The sequence below is a fragment of the Pseudochaenichthys georgianus genome, chromosome 17, assembly GCF_902827115.2.
Source record: "Pseudochaenichthys georgianus chromosome 17, fPseGeo1.2, whole genome shotgun sequence".
NCBI classification, from domain to species: domain Eukaryota; kingdom Metazoa; phylum Chordata; class Actinopteri; order Perciformes; family Channichthyidae; genus Pseudochaenichthys; species Pseudochaenichthys georgianus.
In genome coordinates, this window is record NC_047519.1 from 20,516,204 (window position 1) to 20,541,429 (window position 25,226).

At 42.8% G+C, this 25,226-nt stretch overlaps 1 protein-coding gene across 3 annotated transcripts; it reads left to right on the forward strand.

The window, feature by feature from the left end:
- LOC117462438 (ephrin type-A receptor 4-A-like) lies at window positions 1-24,860 on the forward strand. 3 transcript variants are annotated; one of them, XM_034104675.2, is made up of 19 exons: window positions 1-160; window positions 770-837; window positions 2,934-3,131; window positions 3,435-3,545; window positions 3,949-4,303; window positions 12,145-12,300; window positions 13,189-13,710; window positions 15,117-15,241; window positions 15,385-15,544; window positions 15,652-15,763; window positions 16,546-16,604; window positions 16,897-17,010; window positions 17,220-17,405; window positions 17,721-17,782; window positions 17,950-18,159; window positions 18,630-18,806; window positions 21,062-21,264; window positions 22,149-22,334; window positions 23,632-24,860. In XM_034104675.2, the coding sequence occupies exons 1-19, from the start codon at window positions 4-6 to the stop codon at window positions 23,747-23,749; spliced, it is 3,279 nt and encodes a 1,092-aa protein (XP_033960566.1). In that variant the 5' UTR covers window positions 1-3; the 3' UTR covers window positions 23,750-24,860. The 3 variants fall into 3 exon arrangements, with proteins under 3 accessions (XP_033960566.1, XP_033960567.1, XP_033960568.1); XM_034104676.2 differs by having other exon boundaries at window positions 21,062-21,249; XM_034104677.1 differs by lacking the exons at window positions 17,721-17,782; window positions 17,950-18,159; window positions 18,630-18,806; ... (1 more) ...; window positions 22,149-22,334; window positions 23,632-24,860 and adding an exon at window positions 16,069-16,097 and having other exon boundaries at window positions 17,220-17,310.
- The last annotated feature ends 366 nt before the right edge of the window (window positions 24,861-25,226 follow it).

The following is a 25,226-nucleotide window of genomic DNA, read 5'->3' on the forward strand; positions in this document are numbered from 1 at the left end:
GGGATGGAGCCGCTTCAGCCAGCGCGCAGAGCCAACGCGGAACACACACGCTTTCACACGGCACACATGGCTGCACACTTACGGCGACTATTTTCTACCTTAATATGGATGTTAACACTAGTTTCGAGTTCGAGGACAAGGATTTATCAGCTGAACGAAGGTGAGTAACGAAGGATTCTGATTGTGTGCGCGTGTGTGTGTGACTTCGGGTTTCCGCTCCTGCACCCTGGGAGACACCTCGGCGTACGCGTGATGATTGTGAAGAGCAGGGCGAATATGCAAGAAACCTGAACTGTCAAAAAGTCGTATTTGCAGGAAATTTATTATTTGTCCAGTCGTTTGTGTAGTTGAGCCCCAAAGCTGTTCAGATGCATGCTCTGTCTTCCCATTGATCTTGGATGTTTCCACATATATGGTCAACAATCTAGTGTGAAGCAGTAAAAGCTTAAAAATCATATGGTTGATGTTTCTTAATGCATAAATACCATTTGAAGAAATACAATCAATACTATAAACTGAAAAGATGCAGACTATGTATAATGTCATGTTCATGATAATTAATTTTAAAAGTGCTATAGGCTTACATATCACATTTGTGGGGTGATATCTGCTAATTCCACATTTACCATGTAGTCATTTAGTGTTGATCTTCTGGTGTGGCTAAGTGCAAACATGTGACTTATTTTTCACTGCAAAAGAGTTTTATTGTGCTGATACCCTGTAGGCTGTTTGCCCTTAAACCACCTGCATGTGTGTGTGTGCATTTTAGTGACCCTGCTGGATACCAGGACAGTGCCAGGAGAGCTGAAATGGGCAGCCAGTCCTTCCGAGGGAGGGGTGAGTGGGAGCTTTTTTACAGATACACTGTTTACAACCTGTTCTCTCTTTGGACAAACACACTCTCTATCTCTCACGCACACAAACACACACAAACTTGCACACACTTGGTCTGGGAACTTTAAATAATCATCCCACAGATTCTGAAATGTGCTGTTGTTCACCAAGCCTAAGTGCTAATATGAGCTTCCTGGCGTTGTGTTTGGCAAAAGAAAAAGCATAAACCAGCTTGGTGGTGGGTGTCTATTTTTTTTAGGGATTTCTACTACCAGTTGCCAAATCCTGTAGATATCCATTTTGTATTGCGCCCTCATCTTTTTGTTCTTTTCGTTGTTGGTACATTGTGATCTTATATGTGCTTCCCCTTCTGCTCTCTCTCTCTCTCTCTCTCTCTCTCTCTCTCTCTCTCTCTCTCTCTCTCTCTCTCTCTCTCTCTCTCTCTCTCTCTCTCTCTCTCTCTCTCTCCTTTTTTACTCAGTGTCTATCTCACCGCTTTGTTGGTTTAAGAGTTATTGGTGAACTTGACTCTTATTTTTTCAGTCACCATGCTCCCATTTTCTCACATGCTGCTTGATTGACGGGGTCCTGGTCTGCACGCACTGAGCTTTTGATTACAGGCACCCCCACCTTCCGCACCCCTCAGCTACAGACTCACATACACACAAAACATCATCTCTGTATGGTTGGGGCAAAGCTTTTTCCCTCTGACAGCTGTGATTTCTGTCTGCTGACAAAGACTCCAAAAGAAACTAGACAAGGAGGCTTCATACCCCATGACAGCTTTTTTTTTTACTGCTCTCTTCCTCAATACTCCACACATGCACTGCAAAAACACACACACAACATACAAAGACGTGACCATGAGCTCCCACTCTCGCTCATGCGTACACTCTTATATTCACATACTGTAGGAGTGCACAGTTACAGACTAAAGTGCGATGCTGGATTTTTGAGGCTGATGCCGATGTGGATATTTGAGATTAATACAAACTTGATAATGGTTATATCAACCTATGTTTGTCACATTACATTGTACTGGAAACCACAAGTGTTCAACAGTTAGCTCAACTGAAAACAAATCATTTGAAATAAATAAATGGTTTTAGAAAAGTCAAATAGACATTTACTGCCCTGCAGTTTCTGCCAACATATACACCAATATTAATTCATCAATATAGCTGTAATAAGCCAATATTGCCCATTGAATTCATTCCTGATGACATATCGATCAAGCTCATTAGACACTCCCACACAGACCCCCACCCCTCCAACACACACACACATTGATACATTCTCTGACTCTCCCTCTCTCTTTCTTTCTTTCGACATGGCACATTTAGTGTGTATACAGCTCTCCCCAAAGCAGATTATTATTCAGTGGCAATAAAAAGCCAATTTGGAGTCGGGAGGCTCTGCGGTCATTTGAAGGGTCACAGTACAAGGCAAATCGTCGGCTGTATTGAGATGGATGTTGAAGTGAAGGCTGAGCCTGTTTCACTTGTATGGAAATGTACCTGTAAAACCTTGGAGTCCCAACAAATCTGAACCACTGTCCGCTGCTGAATATTGATGCAAGAAGGAATGATTTCAGGTGACAGCACTAATTTAGAGGATGTGCCCCAGCATCTGAATTTGATTTGATCTTATTCTTCAGCATTTGTGGGAAATACATATTGCCCTTTACATTCAAATACTCTTCCAAGTGAAACTTGAGTGTCAGGAAAATGTTTACTTCCCCATTTACATCCTTTTTCCACAAGATCTGTGTATTAGTTTCCCCCAGATTTGAACAACGTCCCTTAGAAAGATTGCTAGTTAGCAGCTAATTATCAAATGTGTAAAATTGTATTGAATCAGAAAAAGTTTTGACCTGCTCTATGACTGCTTAATGATCACTAGGATGGAAAATCATCTTTAATGAAGTTTTCCGCAAAATTGAGTTTTATGCTTTTGGCATGCATTTCAACCAGTTGATGTTTTGAAAGTAGAAAATCAATCTCAATATTCATGTTTTACAGTGAGCGAGAATATAAACGCGCTTCATAAGTAGACGCCCTCACAAGTGTACTAATGAAATTGGATGTGTTTGTTTGCAGTGGGAAGAGGTGAGTATAATGGATGAGAAGAACATCCCCATCAGAACATACCAGGTGTGCAATGTCTTAGAACCCAATCAGAATAACTGGTTGAGGACAGATTGGATCCCTCGGTCCGGCGCTCAGCGGGTCTACGTCGAAGTCAAGTTCACCCTGAGAGACTGCAACAGCCTGCCAGGGGTCACCGGCACATGCAAGGTACAAGAAAAAACATACTTACACTGTCTGAACACTGCATGATGGTCATTGTATGGCTCAGGCCCAGTAGAAAGTTTTAAGAAAAATGACATTTCAACAAGGATTTCTTCAATATGTTAACTTTATGCTAATTATCCAACGGACCGTTTGCAGCTAATGACGCTTTGTTATATATTACAGCTGCTGGTTATTCAAACACAACCCCCCCTTTGACTCATTATCATATTAAGAGAAAAGATGAGTGCTGATGAAGATAAATAGAGGCGTCAGTCTCACTTTTTTCCTGTCTCTTTTGTCTTGTAGGAGACATTCAATCTGTACTATCACGAGTCTAACGAAGACAGAGAGAGCTACATCAGAGAGAGCAGCTTCATTAAGGTGGACACTGTGGCAGCAGACGAGAGCTTCACCCAGGTAACACTGAACAACTGAGTCAGGCTTTGAGTTCTTTATCTTCCCTTCTCCACTCGCTTTCATTTGCTCTTATCTTGAAACTAAACCTCCCCTGGGTACTTAGCTGTAATTTTTGTGTTTATTTTACAAGCACTTTTGTCTCCCATGTCCAGTCTGCCATCCCAGGAATGCTGGCTAGGTGCTTTTGCTTAGTCGTAACAAAGATTACTTTAGTTTTTGGCATTGCAGGCATTACATCTTATTTTACCTTTCCAGTCAATAGACGCCAATCTGGATGAGAGCCAAATGCTGACAATATAAAGATCAGCCACGGTTCAATAGCAACTCCCACTTTAAATTATAGAGGGCTGACACTGTTTACATCACAATTAATTAATGTACCTCTAAATGTTTTTCCATCCAGGTGGACGTTGGTGATCGCATCATGAAACTAAACACTGAGGTGCGAGACGTCAAGGTCACGACCCGGAAGGGTTTCTACCTGGCCTTTCAGGATGTTGGCGCCTGTATCGCTTTGGTTTCTGTCAGAGTTTTCTACAAAACCTGCCCGCTCACCATCCGTAACCTGGCAACGTTCCCCGACACTGTAACCGGGGCCGATACGTCTTCTTTAGTGGAGGTCAGGGGGTCTTGTGTCGACCAATCAGAGGAGAAAGAAGAGCCTAAAATGTACTGCGGTGCTGATGGAGAGTGGTTGGTTCCTATTGGTGGATGTTACTGCAACCCAGGATATCAAGAGAAGGGTGGCACATGTAAAGGTAAGAGAAACAGGGCTACTAAAACCATAACATTGATGTTTAATTGTGTGATTTTCAGACTCATCCATTTTGCATTCAGTCTAAAGGCTCTCGGCTCGCCTTGTGTTGCTTTAAGCTCATCTGCATATGAATAATTTTGTGGATTGTTTTAATTATTTCCACGTGTTACATTTAGAATTGTTGTCATTGTAAAGGGGATACTCACACAGTTTAACTGTGCAGTCTGTTCCCCAACGCCGCAACAAATGAATCATCAGGGTTGTTTTTTCCAACTTTTACAGAATGATAGTTGATGAGTTGTATTCAAAAATATTGGTGAGGCAAATGAAGTTTAGAGATAGGTGCACAATACAAGACTGCCTAACAATTTTGAATTCACTCAAATTCAAGTAAATATTACACTTTCTTAAATTGCTGCATATTTGGAGAAAAGTCTAACAATTTTGGAAACAAAGCGCCTGGATCTGTCCAAATGGGACAACATCTACCAGCACTTCCAAAGTGTGGCATAGAGAGAGTCTCTGCACACAGTCAAGAAATAGTCTGACACACAAAACACAACATGTCATATCTCATCTTAATCTTTTTTATCAATAAACAAGAAGGATTTCATTTTTTAATTAGTGAGCTTTGGGGAGCCTGAAGGCATATTGTGTTACCTTTCAGCAAAGACAGGCTTGTTGTTTCCCTCTGTTTACTGTCTTTGGGCTAAGCTATGCTAATTGGATTCTGAATGCAGCCTGTGAATAATATCTTGTCATCTAACTAAAGAAAGGACATAAGAGCACTTCATTCATCTGTTCTGATTGTAAGAGATACCAGTAACAATCATTACATTTAGCTGTAGAATCTGTAGAGTTACCCCAAATAACTGTTTGAATTTATCATTTCATAACACGGCAATATCCTGATGAATTCAAGATGTAAAGAGTTTCTTAAGTCTTGCAATGAGTATACGTGGACGCTCAAAGGTCTGATTGTGAGGTGTGCTCACATAACTGCCATCTGGACAAAAATGTCTTTCTATCACTTACAAATCTGGTCTGAACTTTACGGTAACAAATGTGCAAGCTGTTCACACATTTCACCAACATGCATGTGGCGTGAATGACGTGTAAAAGTTACTTGTTGTGATATTGAAGACAACTAAATGTGCGTGTTTGTGTGAGAAAGCGGGGAGGGAATGGGGGACAACAGACTCGGTGGAGACATTTTTACAACATGGCTTCACTCCCCCATTCAGTCTCATACAGAACGGACACACAACATGTTCTCTCATACACACACCCACACACATACACACACACACACACACACACACACACACACACACACACACACACACACACACACACACACATCCATGCGCAGATGCACAGAGACAAGGGAGAGACACACTGATCTGCTCCATCCGTTTTATTTATGAATCCTATCCCAGAAGGCTAATTGTATAACAAACAGACCCATAACTCAAAGAGGAGAGAAGAGGCGCTGAGAGAGAGAAAGGCGAAAAGATGGACCTAAAGAGAGCGATGCGGTTACTGCCAGTTGGCGCTAAAGAGGGGGGGGGAATGTGACTCTTTTTCTTTGTAAGAAGAGGAGCACTAGCCAAAATTCTCTGTGATAAACGTCCTCTAAAACCTTTATCCCGCTTCCCCCGATTGTCCTTTGTGAAAAGAGGAGGAGGTTTGCAGGATGGTCCCTGAAGCCTGAAAGATGTTCCTCCTCAACTAGATTTAGGGGAGTCCCTTGACTTTGTTGAACCTCCAGCAGATGTGAAGTGCCATCTATCTATCTGCGGCTCTCTTCCCTGTCTCCCCACTCTCGCTGCTTGTCAGGTTGTTGGCCGGGCTCAGCTGCCTCAGTGGAAATCCATCAAAGTCTGAATGAATACCCAACGCTGCACAGTGAAAACTCTGACCCTGCAGTATTGGATAGATGCCTCAACACTTCTTCCATTTTAAGTTTGAAATGTGCAGAGAGAGAGGAGGGGGAGGGCAGAGGGGGGGATGGAGAGGAAAAGGCAGATCGTTTTGAGATGAGATCTGTCTCTCTTCTTGTCAAAAGGTTTCAGGATCTTCTAGACTCTCGTGCCTTCACTGGCAAAGAATGATTGAATATAGCCAGCTATAACTGGACAGAGGCTCTTGTTATTAAGGCTTGGTGGCTTTGTTATCAAGAGTTAGATGGAAAGACAGAGGAAGTCACAGCCTCTGCGTCAAGAAACTGTCTGTACTTGACACCCGGGATTACAGGAACTTTTGTTATGGTACGTTTAAAAATGGTGGGTTTTTGAGATTCTGGTCAGTATTTTGTTGAACCTTAAAGCAGAGCAATACTAGCTGTTAACTACTGGTTTCTTATTCAATGGATACATATGATAATGGTATCAATCTTCTCATATAACTCTTGGCGAAAAACTGAATACACATAATTTCCCAAAACGTAGAAATATTTCTCTTAAATTTCCTCCATGAAAACATCGAAGTTAAGCCAAAACTAAAATATAAATCCAGACCTTATTGGGTAAACACATATGTATGTCTAGTAGAAGGCTCAGTATATACATTCTTAATTCAAACTTGCATGATTTGTAAAATATAGTGTCTGCTCTGAATGTCTACCAGTAATTGTTTAGCATATATGCTAAACAATTACTGGTAGACATTCAGAGCTTATACATTCCATCTTACAGAGATATACAGTATATATACTGTATATCTCTGTAAAATGGAATTTATTTTTAAATAACCATTTTACAACATTTTCATCAAGCTTATTGTCCTGGTGCAACAACCACTGTTTGCTGTGTTGATATTTGTACTGCCTTTTTACTTTATCATTTAATTTTACCCCAAAACTCCTGTTGAACTGAACTGAAACAGGACTTTGCCAAAGCGGAGAAATGTGAAAAGTTCATTCACTGTTGACACAGTGTAATGAGGATGAGAGGAGAAGCTCTGGAGAGGAAGAAGGGATTAGGAGTTGAATGGAGCGAGAGGGAGATTGAAAGAAGGCCACTGACAGCAGAAGGCATCAATACAGACCTGCCCCTCCCCCGCTAGGGGTTCGCCATCGGGTGCAAAGGGGACGAGTAGAGAAACACAAGAGAGAGGGAACGCCCCCTCTTTTTCGAAACCCTTGGTTAAGACCGAGGTCATGACTGAGCCTGATGAAGACGTCAAAAACTCTGACTGACAGCCACTCACGCACACACTCACACAGAGAGAGTTTAGCTACAGAGTGCAGGGTCATGACCGAGGTAGATGAAGACGTCAAAAGTTTGACAGCTGCGATCCGTCTGGGAGGATCGGAAATGAAGGAGGAGAGACAAGAGGAGTGAAACAACAGAGAGAATTTGAAATGTGAACGGCCAGGAAGGCGGAATGAAAAAGGAGCCTTTTTTTGTTTCGCTGTCTCTGCACTGGCCTCCCTTTTTCTGTGGTGTGACTGCTCACTGCCTGGGAGGGTTGGACTGCTTCTGTGTTCCCTGCGTCCACAGAGATGTCATGCTTGTGCTTCTTCCCAACACACCTGCAGTGTCTCGTTACATTACATTACATTACATTGCATTTAGCTGACGCTTTTATCCAAAGCGACTTACAATAAGTGCGTTCGACCAACAAAATACAAACTTGAAGAAAACAGAATCATATAAGTACATCAGGTTTCATAGAGCAAAAACATTTCAAGTGCTACTCAACTGGCTTTAGGTAAGCCAGCCCTTTATTAGTATATAAGTGCTTTGTTAATAGTTCTATCGCTCGAAGTCGAAAGAGATGAGTTTTCAGTCTGCGCCGGAAGGTGTGTAAGCTTTCTGCTGTCCTGATGTCAATGGGGAGCTCATTCCACCATTTTGGAGCCAGGATAGCAAACCCACGTCTCGTCAACGAGAACGGGATGAAAAGAGGGAGAGGGGACTCAAAGGAAGATGACCGAAAGAAAGAGTGAGCGCTGGATAGAAAAGAGTGCGTAATCGCTGTATTCAGCCCCTAATTATTGCACCGCATTTCTGGACTCTGGGCATGCTGGAGTGATGATTTAGTGCGCGTGTGTGTGTTTGTGTTTGTGCACGAGTGTTCATGTGTGGGTACTGTATCTCTGATTCTCTGCCTAACAAAGCCCTCCCTCCCATACACTCACAGTTTGGAGGACTGCCCAAGAATGCCTAGAGAAGAGTGTGTTGAGGCAAACAGAGAGGGAGGAGGTGTGTGTGTGTGTGTGTGTGTGTGTGTGTGTGTGTGTGTGTGTGTGTATGCGTGCGCGCGTTTGGCAGGTGACAAAGCAGGCGACAAAGCAGGCGAAGGAATTGTACAAGTAATTGTGCGAAGCAGGCCAAACTCAGGTGGGGGGAATGGTTTGCATTCCGCCGTCACAGTCAGGGTCTGCGCGTGCTATTGTCTCCTTTCTCCCAGGTTGTTCTTAATGTAGAGGAGCTCTGCCAGCACCAGCAGTCAGTCTGTAGCTCTCTGGCATCGGAACAAGCCCCGCTCTCTCTCTGTCTCCCTCTCATTACCACTCCTCTCTCTTCTCCAACTCTTCTCCCCTGATCCACGGTCAGGGGTGGGTGGGTGTGCTACTGCTGCTGGTGGCAGGGGGTGATCTGTGTGCAATGGGGAGGGGGGTGTATTGTTGCAGAGCTCTTTTCACATGCTAATGTCCGCACTGTTGGCTGTGGGCATGGCACACACACAAATCCACACATTTCCCTTCGTAGCACCAGTTTCTGTGACTATTTAAATGTGACAAACTTAAAGCTGCGGCTTACACTGAGCACATTCCTTAGGTTTTAAATGCAGACCCGTGTGAGAAGCTAGTGCCCGTGCATGATGTATGAGATGAATTTGATACCAGGCTCTGGAGGAATGCGAGTTCCTGGGGAGCGGGGGCTGTCCTTTCAATGAAGACATACAGGAGGAAGAAGATAAGGATCACGGCTTATCTCCAGCTTTTTCTGCGGCTTTTAATTAACGGGCCATGACCCCTGTGATTAATAGTGTCCCTCCTTCTCGCTTGACAGTCTATCAATCCGTCCATCCATCCGTCAGTCCGTCCCTCCCTCCATCCATCACACGGACAGGTGTCACCGTGGAGCGGCCGGGGGTACTTCCTCCATCTACACCCCTCTGCTGGGAAAGAACAAGGGATGATGACAGATAACATGGGGTCAGGAGGAATACACACACACACACACCCACACACACGCATACAGTGTGCCGACAAGGCTCTTACTCAGGTTTGCAGTGAGCCCCATTTGCATTTTAGGTAGCAGATGAATGCATATGCAAATGCCGACAATGCTGATAACAATCAAAGGGCACCTTCCCCTGTGCTTCTCTCCCTCCTCCTCACTCGCTATCTTTTTGTCTCTCCACTTCTTTATCTCTTGCTTCTTGTCAGTGGCTTGCTTTCTCTCCCAGTCAACCTTCCCTCCATCTTTTACACACTTTCTTGTGCTTGACAAAAAAGCTGATTGCAGTCTATTTGCTCCCCTGCTAACAGGCAGAATGTGAACACAGACATGCACACACACATCTCTCCTTATCTCCCTTTTTTTTAAGTATGTTTGTGTCCAAATCCCTCCCTTTTGATTGGATAGGCTCAGGATCCGCACAGCCCTCGGTAGCGTAGGGTTAATGTCGGGTTAATGACACCCTCATGAGCTCTTATTCGGGGTCAGCTGCGCTCACCCCCCCCTGTCAAAACCAGCGCTAAAAAAGACACAAAAGGCAACAGAGAGAATAGAGACATGAGAGGGCGCTGAAGGAAGTTTATGGCTTCAAATACTTGCTCCTTTCTTCCTCTTCCTCCTTCAATCCGTCCTCTGTGTTGGAGACAAGGATAGAGGATTGGTTTGACAGAGACAAAGGCAGCGTGACTCCCCTGGCAGCGTCTTGTGTAGTCCTATAATCAACCCTTAAGTCTTTAGCAGGTCAAATACTTTTCTTTCTTTCTCTCTTTAACTCCCTGGCTTTCGCATCCATGGCTTACTTCGCCAGATAGATGATTACAAACTAAGGAATGTGCACAACAGCGGAATAGTGATAAAACTGTATTTTATCTCCCATTTGATGATATCAGCTAACACATTTTAACGACTCATTCACGGGATGAAAGCCAGCCTTATCAGCCGTGAATGAATTTACAGGTTCCGACAAACGCTTTAAAGCCACGTGTGTTGCGTGTGCGGTCTCATTTGAATTACTATCAATATCAAGCCATAAACGCTGCTTCAAAGCTTTTCAAGGATTTGGCACGCAGAGTATCATACCGAGATAGAGCAGGATGGAGAGAGTTGTCAGAGACACAAAGACAGATAAGTAGAGGTCGAGGAGGAAGTGCGCCGGGAGCGAATGAGGGAGGTTGTGAAACATGTGAAAGGCAGGGCAGATGAGTGTGTGAAAGAGCAAATCTATGGTGGCTCACACAGATGGAGCAGGATGGTCGGTGTGAGAAGATTACAGACAAGACTTCCTCCCTCTCATTTGCTGATGAGAGTGTCATAAAGCACTAGAACACACACACACCATTCCCACATTCCTATCCACTCCTACTGGGATGTCTTCATCTCTCTTGGAAATTGAAAGCTTTGAAAAAAGAATGAGCAGAGAAACCGGGAAAGATGGTGGGATTGAGGAAGGAGAGTGAATAGGGTGTGATGATGAAAAGGAAGGTGTTGAGAAAATGATTGCAGTGGAAACAAACGAGAGGGTTTCCTTCTCAAATTAAAAAGATGAAAAAGACGTCTCGAACCAGCCACGCTCTGCCATCTCTTTCGCTTCACCAGTGGATGTCAAGCGGTATAATTATGTACTCATTTATTGTATTGTTACTCTGTCAATGCGTGAATTCCTTGGTAAACGGAGAGAAGCTTTCTCCCCCCTCCACTCCCCCTCTGTCTCTCCATCACCCTCTCTGTTTCTCCTCTGTCACTTATTTAAATGTCAGTTATATTTGTGTTGGCGTTGCATTTTGATGTATTCAGTTGTGGTGTTTGTGTGTGTGAGTGGAAGCTGATCACCTAGTGTTCCTTTAGCTGGTTTTTCTTTGCAAAGATAAAATAAATCATTCTGCCCCTCCCCCTCATGCTAAATCTATTTATCTCTGTACATCTTTTTTTTTTTACACTTGTTTATCTTTGGATGGAATTGCAGTCTATGTGTTGACTTTGTTGTCAGCCGTCAATATGTAGGGTAACTAAGACTGTAACAAGGCTCAGGGGTCAGCTGACCTGAAGTCAGTGTTTAATGCACTGCTTGCAGCCCCTATCAAGCTGGACTTTAATTACTAAAAGCTGACGAATACTGTGGATGTTTTGGTATCCATTTTGTTGGTGTCTCAACAAAACATGTTATTTTTAACCAAAATGTATGTATTTTTTTCCATCAGGGGACAGCTGTAGGGCGGTGCATTGCAAATTAAGGCTGTAACTAATTACTTTAATATTTTAATTTAGCAGCAGCAACAGTAAATGTCCCCTGTTTACGTATTTAAAAAATGCTTATTTTGTCCAACCAACAGTTTAAAGATTAAAATACCTGTGAACCATTTACATTTCATAAAAAATCAGTCAGCTAAATTGTGAATATGATTGCCCGAAATGAGCAAAAGCATTGCCCCTTAGCACCACTAGTGATCCAAAACAGGGCACCTTTAACAACTACACTGTTCTGTTGAAGGAAACGTGTTGTGACTTCATTTTAAAGGTATTTATTAACGTCTACAATAAAGTTTATGTCAATGTGACCTGTTGTTATGGACATTTTCGGGACCAGGTGTACGTGGCTATGCATTGTTATTGAAGTGGAGTCTTAAATCTGTCTTGTTCTGTCCCTCTGCAGCCTGCTCTGTTGGGTTTTACAAGGCCAAGTCTTCAGAAGCAGTATGCTCCAAGTGTCCTCCACACAGCCACTCGCTCAGAGACGGGGCGACCGCCTGCGACTGCCACTCTGGATTCTACCGCGCCGACAGCGACCCTCCTTCCATGGCCTGCACCCGTAAGGATACACACACACACACACACACACACACACACACACACACACACACACACACACACACACACACACACACACACACACACACACACACACACACACACACACACACACACACACACACACACACAGCATACACAAGTCAAACCAAGACAATACTTGTGCATTGCTTGCAAATACAAGCAAATAAAGCACACTGATTGTCTCCCATTCTCTCTATCTCTACCAAACAGAGGGAGAAACAAACTAGTCTGAATGCAACCCCTGTTTCATGATCCCATTACTTATGACTGAGCCACCATCTACATCCTGTCTGCTAGTGATAAGTAAATATATTGAATAGTGAATAAATGTCTTCTCCCTCTCTCGTTTTCTTTCTCTCTCTCTCTCTGTCTTTAAGACACTGAGTAGGTCCTCTGTGACAGAATTGGAGGCCTCGGTCTGTGTGTCATAAACTTAATTATGCCTATTTACAGCACATGGTTTCCTTGGCCTGGGAAAAATGAAAACACACACACACACACACACACACACACACACACACACACACACACACACACACACACACACACACACACACACACACACACACACACACACACACACACACACACACACACACACACACACACACATGCCCTGTCTCTCAGACACACAAAAAAGAAATACCACAGAATAAAACATCCACCCCATCAAAAACATCTCTGAACATTATGGTTTCAGTCTAATGCCAGATGTCTACTTTTCAACTTGTGCCAATGGCTTGCAGCAACCCCCTCCCCCCCATATACAACCCGTATACCCTCCCCATTATGTGCAATATAGAATATAAACTTTATTGGTTTTGTTCATGCTTAATCAAGCTTATATCCCCCGTATCTTCCCCAGAGCCACCATCAGCTCCACAGCAGCTCATCTCCGTGGTGAACGAGACCTCTGTGGTGTTGGAGTGGGCCCTCCCCCGCCGGCTGGGGGGACGGAGTGACACCAGCTACAGTCTGGAGTGCCTCATCTGTCAGACCGCCAGCCACAGTCAGACTGGCAGTAAAGCCCCCCCCAGGAATCACAGCCTCTCTCAGCCCGAGGCTCAGCGCGTCGGCCTGGGGATGCAGTCAGACCAGGGGATTGTAGGATCTGAAGTCCAGTCAGGGAGGGGGGTCTACCAGAGCAGACCTGGGGATTACCCGAGGCCCGGCGCAGGCTCCAGCTCTCAGCTCTGCCTGCCCTGCGCCTCCGATGTGATTTTCTCCCCAGAGCAGAGCGGCCTGAAGAGTAGCCGGGTGGTGGTGAGCGAGCTGAGGGCCCACACACACTACACCTTCATCGTCCACGCACGCAACGGGGTCTCCCTGGCCAGCGGTGCAGGGGCAACCCAGAGTGTGTCCGTCACCGTCACCACCAACCAAGCTGGTGAGATAAAGGCTTTGAGTGTGAGAGTAAATGTGTTTGTCGGATTGTTGCAGCAACATAAAATATGCTTATGGTTGTTGGTCCGTAAGTGGGTCAGCACAATGCAAACTGCTGTTCACTGCATGCAGACCCCCCCAGGGAAGCAAGGCCCTATGGGTAATGTGGAAGCATGTTGTGGAAAGCCTCCATCCAACAATATTTCAGTGCTATGAGACAACTATTGTTGGGATGATTATTAGGAAATGTATGCTTAATATATCTGTACTGCCACAAATATATTTTCAGTGCATCTTAAGAACGCATGTGATTCTGAAATAGCATTTGAAATGCAGTTAGATAAATTAGCCCCATTTCTTGAAACATAAAAGACATAACCACATTGTAATACTGTATACAAAAATCCATATATTGCAAATGTACTTACATAACTCTTCAATAGAAAACTAATTTATGCAATGTGACGCTTTCTCCACTAACGACCACATTAATGACAAGATTAATGACACTTCAAGACACCGTTCCTGCTTTCTGTCAACTGGAAACTCTAGCTCTTACTATCTGTCAGAGCTGCCATAGTTATTATTCCGTCCTCCTACACCTAACAACAGCCAAATTAATTATAGGGGTGTTCTCAAGAGGATGTCAGAAAGTGTTCAGGGAAATGTAAATCACTGATTTAAATACAAATAGACAGTGCATGTTGAGGGCAAAGTAAATGAAAACAGCACAGAGCAGAAAAGTTGACACATAAGGGCATTAGTGTATGTGAGGGTGGGACTTCCCTCTTGTCGGCTCTTAACCACGGAAGTGTGTGGAAAGTCACCCGGCTTTTATGGTGTGTTTCATTTAGGTTATGAAGGTGTCAGCTAGTGTGTGGCGCTCCTCACACATGCTCTCCATTAGTTTTCAGCGAGTGCTTTTTTCCCCATGCTGTTACATCTAAACTGTCATTGCTTTAAGTCGTTATGGTGGCATTTAGAAAACGGCACACCTGCCTAGCTCTAGATGCCCCGGGGAAATAACTTAGCTGTGTGTGCACAGCATGAGAGCTGCCTGGGATTTGTCTCGTCCAACCTGCACCACCATACGGCCCGATATCACATGAACAGGCACAAAGGAAGACAAACAGTGTGCGGGGAAGGAAAGTAGAAGAATGTAAGCAGAGAGAAAGTGGAGAATGAGGCTGGTCCCTGGGGAATAGGAAGGAATGAGATTTAGGTCAATTCTCAGGTGCACTGGGTCAATGGGATTATTGACATACAGGCAGCAGACATACCTTTCAAACGTTGCTGTGCTGTTAAACTATGATACATGGAATCTTATGAGCTTATAATATATATCTGTCACTCTACGAAGTTATATTCTTGTCACTGAATTATCCCTCCTCATCGTTCTCTCTCTCCCAGCTCCATCTCCGGTTTCGTCTATCTTAGCCACCGACGTCACCAGGCACAGTTTGTCGTTGTCCTGGCAACAGCCGGATAGACCCAACGGGGTCATCCTAGAATACGAGGTCAAGTTCTATGAAAAGGTGAGGCGACGGCAGGTTAATGCAGCTCAGGCAGCTGTCTGGAATGCCGATATGTTGGCACGCTGTTTGTGGAACTCTGATGGCGGCGATGGATTTGCGGTCAGACATTGAAAAGAGCCCCTCTTTTTGTCCCGTCTAATCAGGATCAGAAGGAGCGTTCCTACCGCATAATGAGGACCTTTTCCCGGAGCGTGGATGTCACGGGTCTCAACCCCCTCACTGTGTACGTGTTTCATGTGCGTGCTCGCACCGCTGCCGGGTACGGAGACTTCAGCACCGCGTTCGAATTCGCCACCAACTCAGGTATTGTGACAGTAATGTTCATGAGGTTTTAAAACTATACGATAAAGTTTATTGTTTCCAAGGTAACAACTTTCTGGATGTGCCCTTTTTATGTCCTTCCCTGTTAGATCCCTTCCCTCTGATTGGAGAGGGAGTAAACTCAGCCTTCCTGCTGCTGTCTGTCAGCGGGGTCGGAATTTTACTGCTGATATCTGCAGCTGTCTTCATCATTAGCCGCAGGTATGCACACACACAAACTCACGCACCAACTCACACACACACACACACATAATATAGGCATCCATACAGGCAGGCATTCACACCTATAGGCTTTTTATGATGGTGAGAAGTTTCCCATCAGTGCATCGCTGACGTCAACATGCGTGAACCCTAACTACTGCTTTTGACCAAACTGCCACAATACACACAAACAACTGCTATTGTGTGGGTAAATAGTGTGGGTGTTACCTGGAGCTTTTAAAGGGGATTATAGTGGAGACAGTGATAATCCCTTTGTCCCTGACTTGTCATTACTGTCTCTTCAGCAGCACAGCTTGTATGTCAACTTCAATTGGTGTGTACACACACACACACACACCAGAAACACAAGCATGCGCAAATTCTCACACACACACACCTGCTCAGCCACAAAGGTGTTTTTGACAGTTTCTTTGTTTAATGGAAACACCTTTTATCTTGCGCTACCTGAGGCATCGCCCCTCCTCCCTCTCTCTTTAAATGCTTTCATCTCCTCGCTCTGCCTCTCCTGCAGCCCGTTGCTCTCTGTTCTCATTGTTTTCCCTCTCAATGGCGGCAAATCCTGAAAAAGCCAGTGAATGCCCAGCGCTACTCGGAATGAAAATACACAAAGTTGAAAAAAATGGGACACACACACACCAATGTTTTTCCATTTGTCATTTCTTGCAAACTGTTAAAATCCTGACAAAAAGCTATTTTGTGACGCGTTTTTTTGTCTTTTCTATCTGTGTGTTACATGTCAATCACCTTCTTTATCTCATCAGGAGGAGCAAGTACAGTAAAACAAAGCAGGAATCTGAGGAGGAGAAACATCTTAACCCAGGTACTTTACACACACACACACACACACACACACACACACACACACACACACACACACACACACACACACACACACACACACACACACACACACACACACACACACACACACACACACACACACACCCAGACTGAGACAGACTGATGCCCTTTATTACATTTCTTCTACACCTGCACACACCCTACACACTTATTGCCAAAGCTATTTGCATAGCACATGCAGCAGTTATACAACTCTTATTTCTTACCCTCCTCTGCATCCTTCCTCCTCCCCCGCCTCTCCTTTATGGCAGGAGTTAAAATCTACGTGGATCCGTTCACCTATGAAGACCCCGATCAGGCCATCCACGAGTTTGCCAAGGAGATTGATGTGAGCAGTATTCACATCGAGAGGGTTATTGGCATGGGTAAGCTTGGCATCAGTGCCCGCACACACACACACACACACACACACACACACACACACACACACACACACACACACACACACACACACACACACACACACACACACACACACACACACACACACACACACACACACACACACGCAGTAACAGGCCCACACACACATGCTGGCTTGGCGCTGACACTGCTGTTTGCTCTGTGTGTGTAGGAGAGTTTGGGGAGGTATGCAGTGGTCGGCTGCGTGTTCAGGGAAAGAGGGAGATCTACGTGGCCATCAAGAGTCTGAAGGCGGGGTACTCTGACAAACAGAGGCGGGACTTCCTGTCTGAGGCCTCCATCATGGGACAGTTTGACCATCCCAACATCATCAGGCTGGAGGGTGTCGTCACAAGATGTGAGTTGAAGAACTTGACATTTCAAATGTGTAGTATTTGGGTTGTGAGCTTGCACTATATGTACCTATTTTGGACTCGCACCTGCAGATGTGCACATACAGTGCATATATTTATCACATATATTCACATCTGTATATATGTTAACAGTTTACCTAATTATATTGTTGTTATCCCTTTGGCTACCCTTACCTGCCCTATGCTGTTTTATTTGTCTCTTATTGATGTTGCTGCTTTGATATCTGAAATTACCTACAGGGATTAATGAAGGTCTGATCTTGTTGCATTTTAACATTTATTACTCTTTACTTGTTTAGGTAAGCCTTTGATGATCATTACAGAATACATGGAAAATGGATCCCTGGATACTTTTCTTCGGGTACATGCATTTCCTCATACTGTTTAATTTTTTTTCCAATAAATACAGCTTTGCATTTTTCCATCTCACTGAACAATGTACTAAATAACAGATAATAACCATTTCATGACCTTGAGAGCTACCTGTTGCTAACCTGCCCTCCTGTCTCTATAACTTTCATGTAACAGAAACATGACGGGCAGTTCACGGTGATCCAGCTGGTCGGCATGCTGCGTGGCATCGCCTCAGGTATGAAGTACCTGTCGGACATGAGCTACGTTCACAGAGACCTGGCAGCTCGTAACATCCTGGTCAACAGCAACCTGGTGTGTAAGGTGTCCGACTTCGGCCTGAGTCGAGTTCTGGAGGACGACCCAGAGGCTGCCTACACCACACGGGTAAGACACACACAGAAATAACATATACAAACAAACAGCTAACCGTTAGCCGTCATTCTTGTTAACCGTGTCATTCTTAGCCTATTTATTAGCTGCTTTTTCATTATTAAAAGATTTGTTATAGACAAATACCTGAACAATTGACTGGCTTTTAATACTAGTTGAACATGACATGTTGTTTTTTATCTTGTTTTTAATTATTCTTTTATTATTTGACTACTTTTGTGTTATTGTATATTGTATGTGTTCCCTGTACCGCACTTTGGTAAACTGAGGTTATTTGAAATGTGCTTTATAAATAAATAAAGATTGAGATTGGAAAAAATACATCTTAAAGCCACAACAATAGGAATAAAAACTATTTCTCTCTTCAGATATATTAATCAATGAGGCAAAAGACCAAATTAAACAATGATAGAAATAAAAACCTTTTATTCACTGGACCACAATGACTTTGACTTCTTTATTAGGAGGCTACTGGGACTTATCTCTCCCCTGGAGGGAAGATCCCCATCAGGTGGACTGCTCCAGAGGGCATATCCTACAGGAAGTTCACCACGGCGAGCGATGTGTGGAGTTATGGTGTCGTCATGTGGGAGGTGGTTTCATACGGAGAGAGACCCTACTGGGACATGAACAACCAGGATGTGAGTCATTCTATACATCATCTAACCTACAGTTTGTTCTAAGACAAAAGAGGGAGCTCACTCCATAAAGACTTTGCATATACCTTACCTTAAATAGTAAATTACAAATCAGAACACCTCCATTATTATTATATGATGAATTCGAGAAAAAAAAGATGTAGCTCCACAACATGGAGCAATTTGAAGATTAAAAGGGAAATTCTTTTTGTTGCCACCTTGTTTTCATAGTTCCAGCTTTATGCTGCTGGTAATTACAATACTCATCAGATTCATTGCTAGAGTTTTGAACAGTTTTTTGAAAACAAACTGATATCATGAAAAATGATATTTAAGAATCCGGGCATGTTTTTATAACATACTATACAATTACCTTTTTTTGACATATTTTATTATTCATTTTTTACATAATAGACTAGGACATTTTGAAATACCTAACTATGTCTATTTATGTTTCGACATACCATCCTAGGACTTTTTGACATACATGTAGTATGTAGAATATTTGATGATGTGTTTTGACATAGTATACTGAATTTACTGACAAGTTAGTAGTATTGTTGGTCAATGTTTAACTAGGAAGCAGCCATTTGAGAGCGATCCATGTTTTTAGCCATTCACTTGCTTTTTCATTAAAAAATGGTATAATATGACCAAAGTGGGACTTTCTTAAAACGGATTGCTGATATGGTCGCCCTCGTGCATTCTGCTGTGAAACTTTGTATTTCAGATTCAAGCAATGAAGTTAGAGTAATTGTGTTTATAACTGAAGAGGAAGATAAACATAAAATAAAATGTTCATTAAACATCATTTGTCTGCTGTGAGAAAGGGAAATTAAACTCTCCCTTCTCCAGAGTCCACACATATTTCACTGTGAAGTGGAAGTGGAAAGAGCCCCACTTCTTTGGGATATTTTGGAAAGCCTTCGGGAGGAAAATAAACCATCCTCTGTGTGACGCACTGAATCCTGACGCAGTGACCTCTGCACCGTTTTAAAAATAGTAAATATGCCTTTGAATCACAGAGAGGGCAGCAGGCAAAGACTTAGTTCTTTAGTCACAGGATTATTTTTTTAATATAAATATTTAGACTTCACAAAAAGATGACTAGAATATGCTGCTTAATGTTATCCCTCAGCCAAGCAGTCTGAGATCTGAGACATAAATCCCATTTCAGAGCAAATTTGCAATAACTTTGCTATCAAAGCTTGTTAAGTTGGAGTAGGTCAAAGAGGCAGCGCAGCATATGGAAATCTTCAGACATGATTGATTTCATCTGCAGCACACTTAGTAGTAAGCAAACTTTCCTGATGAGCTGTTCTCTAGACACTTTATCCATCGTATTTACTTTGTTTTGGGTTTTTTCAGGACAGTACACGCCGAGCTGCTCCTCTGTCTTTTTCAGTTTATTTGTTTTACTGCAACACTGGGGAGCAGATTTATCGCACAAACAAACTAAAGCGTCGTTAAACCTAATTTCTTAGTTAACTCGTATCCCAATTCCATACTACGTAATGAGGCATTTCTTAAATTTGAATATTTGACCTGTTTATCAACACAGACAATTACCCACAGCTCTTGGAGGCAATTATGCATATGGTAATTGGGCAAATTTGCTAAAAATTAAAACAAAGCAAAAGCAAAAAACAGCCAACTCACTGACTCCATGAAAACATTATACTTCCTGTTTACACGCCCCTAAGCCCACACACTATTTGTTCAAAACTTAGAGCACAACTATCCATCAAATACTGTAGGAGTATGACAAAGAATAATAATAATAATAATAATAATAACTTTTAATGAAGACTAAGGCTCAAAAGGCGCAGTTGTCTCAGTCGTGTCTGAACATGGAACACTGTCAGTAATGGACAGTATCGTTCCACAGTATAATCGACAAAGGAAAGAGAGGAGCTGCTCACATCTGCAAAAAATTAAACAAATTGCAGTTGGTGGTGAGACAGCTCTGGAAACAACAGAAAAGTAATAAATCTTCTGCTTTCTTTCTGTGAAATTTAATTGGTGGTTGCGTTTTAATGTGGCTGTTTGATTGAAGTCCGTTAGCTCATTTCCTGCACAAAACCATAATGATTTATTGCAAACACAATATACAGTAATGATTAGAATATACTGTGCACTGTATGCTACTAGTAAAGTGTGGGATTTGAATCGCCGCCTGCCAGATTCTGTTCTGCATTAGTATAACAATTCTACCTGATTACATCTTTATAAAACTCTTTTCTCTGTCCTTTCTTTAGGTGATAAAAGCGATAGAAGAAGGCTACCGTCTGCCTGCGCCCATGGACTGCCCCGTGGTGCTGCACCAGCTCATGTTGGACTGCTGGGAGAGAGAGAGGGCAGAGAGACCCACCTTCAGCCAGATACTCAACATGCTGGATAAACTCATCCGTAACCCCGGGTCGCTGCGCCGGACAGGAGGGGACAGGTACAAACTGGAAATGTAAATACACTCATTACAGATCACAGACACATACATTGAAGGTCTCCTATTATGCAAAATGCACGTTTTGATGTCTTTTATACATAAATATGTGTCCCCGGTGTGTCAGGGAACTCACAAAGTGTCCAAAAACAAAACCCTCTCTCTTTTCCTCCGTACCCAAATCTCTAAAAACGGGGGGACAACGGAGCTGATCCAGATTTGCGTCCGATATGACGTAATATCGGAAATGTGGGCTGACTTTACGCCCACGGCCCTATCAGAAACGTCGCTATCAGAAACAATGTGCGACATTTGGGAAGTAATATAGTCTTTGTTTACATTAGCAAGCATCGCTAACACTCAGAGCTAACCTGTACTGGAGAGAGCATGTGTAAAAAAGCAGGAAATAAAGAAAGGAACTCACCTTGTGGTAAACCCGCAAGAAAAAAGCATTTGAGCTCCATACTGTTTCAGAAATAATCCTTGCAGTGGTTTGGAACATGATATGGCGTTTAATCACGGCAGCATTTAGCTGTATCTGAGCAGAGCAGACAGCCTGCTCGTCACAGAACTCACTGTGTGCCTGCGAGCTCAAAAGGAGGCGGGGCCAGCAGCTAATGACCCAGAATCAGCCTTTCTCTAACAGGGCTGACATAGAGGGATATGAAGGATGTCTCAAATGCATGATCTGTTTGGTATTTTGAGCAAAACACATCATGTATTTTATATATTTTTATATATCTGAGACTGATAATATATGCCTAAAAATAGCATAATAGGAGACCTTTAAGTATTCATTCATAACCCACACCTAGCCTGCATTATTCCACACAGATGATTAGGTGCTAGATCTCCTATTTCAGGACATTACCAACCTTCTTCCTTTCTCCGTGTTTTTACAGACCCACAGCCACTATGTTGGAGTCAGTGGTGGGCTCAGAGGTGTGTGTGTCAGTCCTCCCGGAGGTGTGTGTGCCCGGCTGGTCGGTGTGTGAGTGGCTGCAGTCCATCGGGCTGGAGAGGTACAGAGACACTCTGGCAGCAGCCGGATACACCAGCCTCGACAGCCTCCTGGCTCTCTCACACCAGTAAGTGCCCCTTCATGGGGAAATGGACTTTGGCATTTACTCATCACATTTCTTACTGCAAAAACCACAAGCTGCACATTCAGAAGGAAACATATGTATTTGCGCACCTAATAGTAAGGCAAGGTACGTTTATTTATATAGCACCTTTCAACACAAGGCAATTCAAAGTGCTTTACAAAAATAAAAGACATTAAGAAATAATAAGACATTTAAAAACAGTCAGTCATAATAAAATAAACATAAAACATGAACAACACAGGTATAAAAAACATGAATAATCTTTTCTATTAAAGTCTCCACGAGACATTTTTACATTTCCCAGAAGCTTCCCTTTTTTTTTAGAGTCCCTGAATCTGGATTTTAAACCTATTGTTTTTAGATTGCTTGAACCTAATATATTTAAACCGAGTAAGTTATATACCGTTTGGTTTTATTGTTCACACTTTTGCACTTTTAATTGTGCAGTGTGGTCAAATAAACGTGTTTAAAATGTGTAATTCAAACACCTCTAAGAAAATATTGAAATAAGTAGCCATCAATGATAAAATGTCAGTTTAAAAGACACAGCCCCCGTTTAACAACGTCAGAAAAAGCGATATGCTGACACATTTACAATGTGTCAAGATGTCAGTAAAGGCCTCACAGTACTTTCACTGTGTAATTAAATAAAAAAGCTGATGTACTCTAATGTCCCTGTTTACGAGTCATTTGAGCAGGGTTTTTTGTCTTTCAGAGATGTTTTATTAAATATAAGCTTTTGCGTTGTTTTATGTTTTTATTTCAGAGGACCCAAAAAAGAAATTAATCCAGTTAAATGGTATTCTCTTCAGCCTATTCATAGAACTCTGTCGTCATCCAAAATATATCAATACACATAAAAGAATGATCCAATGGGTGGATGAATGGGTGGTGAATGTGGACATATATATTTAATATGAAACAGCTTCCTCGCCACTGAGCTGTGGTTTCTTGTTCACATTGCTTTTTCTTCTCATGTGTTTTTAATAGTACTGAATGACAATGGCACAAAGGCACAAACTATATTAGGCTTTGGCTACACAGACAACTTGATAATAAGGTTTTAGCTTAATTGTTAGACCGGGTTGGTTATTTATTGTTAGCTTGGTGGTTAAAGCGTTGTGTCTTGAGTAGACAATGAAGCCCAAACAGCGCTTAATGCATGTGTACGGAAGCAGATGTGAGTGTCTGTTAATTGTTCTAAAAAACGGTCTTATCCTTTGAATACTGCATGTGGTGGCTTTGTGTTTGAACATTATCTTTGTCTCTTCACCCACAGGGAGATGGACAGACTCGGAATAATCACACCGTCACACCAGGACATAATAATTGCTAGTGTGCAGCAAGACATGTTGTCGCAAATGCAGCACATGCAACACACAATGGTTCCAGTCTGAGCGGGGGAACGGATACAAACGTGTTTTTGAGAAGAATTTCATTTACCTCATCCATGCACTTTAGAGGGACCTTTCACCAGTGGGAATACAAGGAGTTGGAGTAAAGTCCGATGTGAAGAGAGGGAGAGAAAAGCAGCACTTTGGTGAACTTCCATCCCGTGGAGTTTTCTAAACACCATGATCTGGACGTGGCCACAGATAGCGCTAAGCTACTGAGAGCTCAGACTGAAGCCTCATCCTCTTATCCAGTTCTATTTTTCATTATTTTACTATCTGTTTCGTGAAGGCTGACTTGTTAAGGCTGTGCATAAGCAGAATGGCTTCCAACTTTTTCGCTGCTTTGGGCTTGACTTGAATAAAATGTGTTTTGTGTTTGCTCGTATGTCTGCGCGTGCGCATGTGTGTGTGTGTGTGTGTGTGTGTGTGTGTGTGTGTGTGTGTGTGTGTGTGTAGTGTGTGTAGCGTGAATGTACACGTAATGGAATCTCCCCTGCCAAGACGTCAGCTATCTTTGAATATTCTCAATATGCAAAGTTTCCCCAGAGAGAGAGATTTGGAGGAGCCGGACAGAATGTATTATTATGAGCTCTTTCTGGTATCATACTGGAAGATCGTACAAATGTATGATTTGCTTGTTTTTTTAATTGTTCTGTTTTTATTTTTATTTTATTGTATGAATTTCCGTTAGACATTTAGAGTAGAATGTCATCCTTCAGCGTCAATTGTACATGTCTCTTATTTGATGCTAATAATTAGCTACATGAAGCATTTTGTTTATTTATGGTCTTTTTTATAGTTTGTACATTGTAAAATAGAAACACAAAGGAAATATTGTAATGATTGCCATATTGCATTGCAATAAATTCCAAAACCATCCATTTATGTAGGATATGTGTTCAACTTCGACCACTTTTTGTTTATCATTTCTGAGTTTGGCAGAAGACAGTGTCCTCTGTGGAAGTTGAGAGTTAGTCAGAGGTGCCTACAAGGAAAACAACTCGAGAAGAACACCCGGCTGAAATACTTCTGGTGTCTTCACACAGTGTTGCGTTTGTGAAAGAGAGGACAGAGAGAAGGGGGGGGGGGGAGAAAGAGTGGCAGAGGGAGACTGAGAAGAGAAAGAGGGCTTGGTATAAAATGAGAGAAAATGAAGAGTGGGCTGTCACCATGAGCGTCTGTGTGGCATCGTGTTTATTTGTAGTCTAAATTAGGCTGAGTTTGCAATGCACACTTGTCGAATCAGCAAACATCTGCCTACCACTACACTACCACACATATACTACACACACACACACACACACACACACACACACACACACACACACACACCGGGGAGTTGATTGGAGGAACCCTTTGATAGATAAAGGAAGGGAAGATATTATCTGGATTCTGGCAAAAATGTCAGTGTTTTTTTTCAGCCTAATGAGCTTCCTTCCAACACACACACACACACACACACACACACACACACACACAC

Coding starts and splice junctions, on each gene's coding strand:
- LOC117462438 (XM_034104675.2), top strand. CDS start 4: ATGGAGCCGCTTCAGCCAGCGCGCAGAGCCAACGCGGAACACACACGC. Junction 838..2,933: donor CCAGTCCTTCCGAGGGAGGG/GTGAGTGGGAGC, acceptor GTTTGTTTGCAG/TGGGAAGAGGTGAGTATAAT. Junction 15,242..15,384: donor AGGTCAAGTTCTATGAAAAG/GTGAGGCGACGG, acceptor CCGTCTAATCAG/GATCAGAAGGAGCGTTCCTA.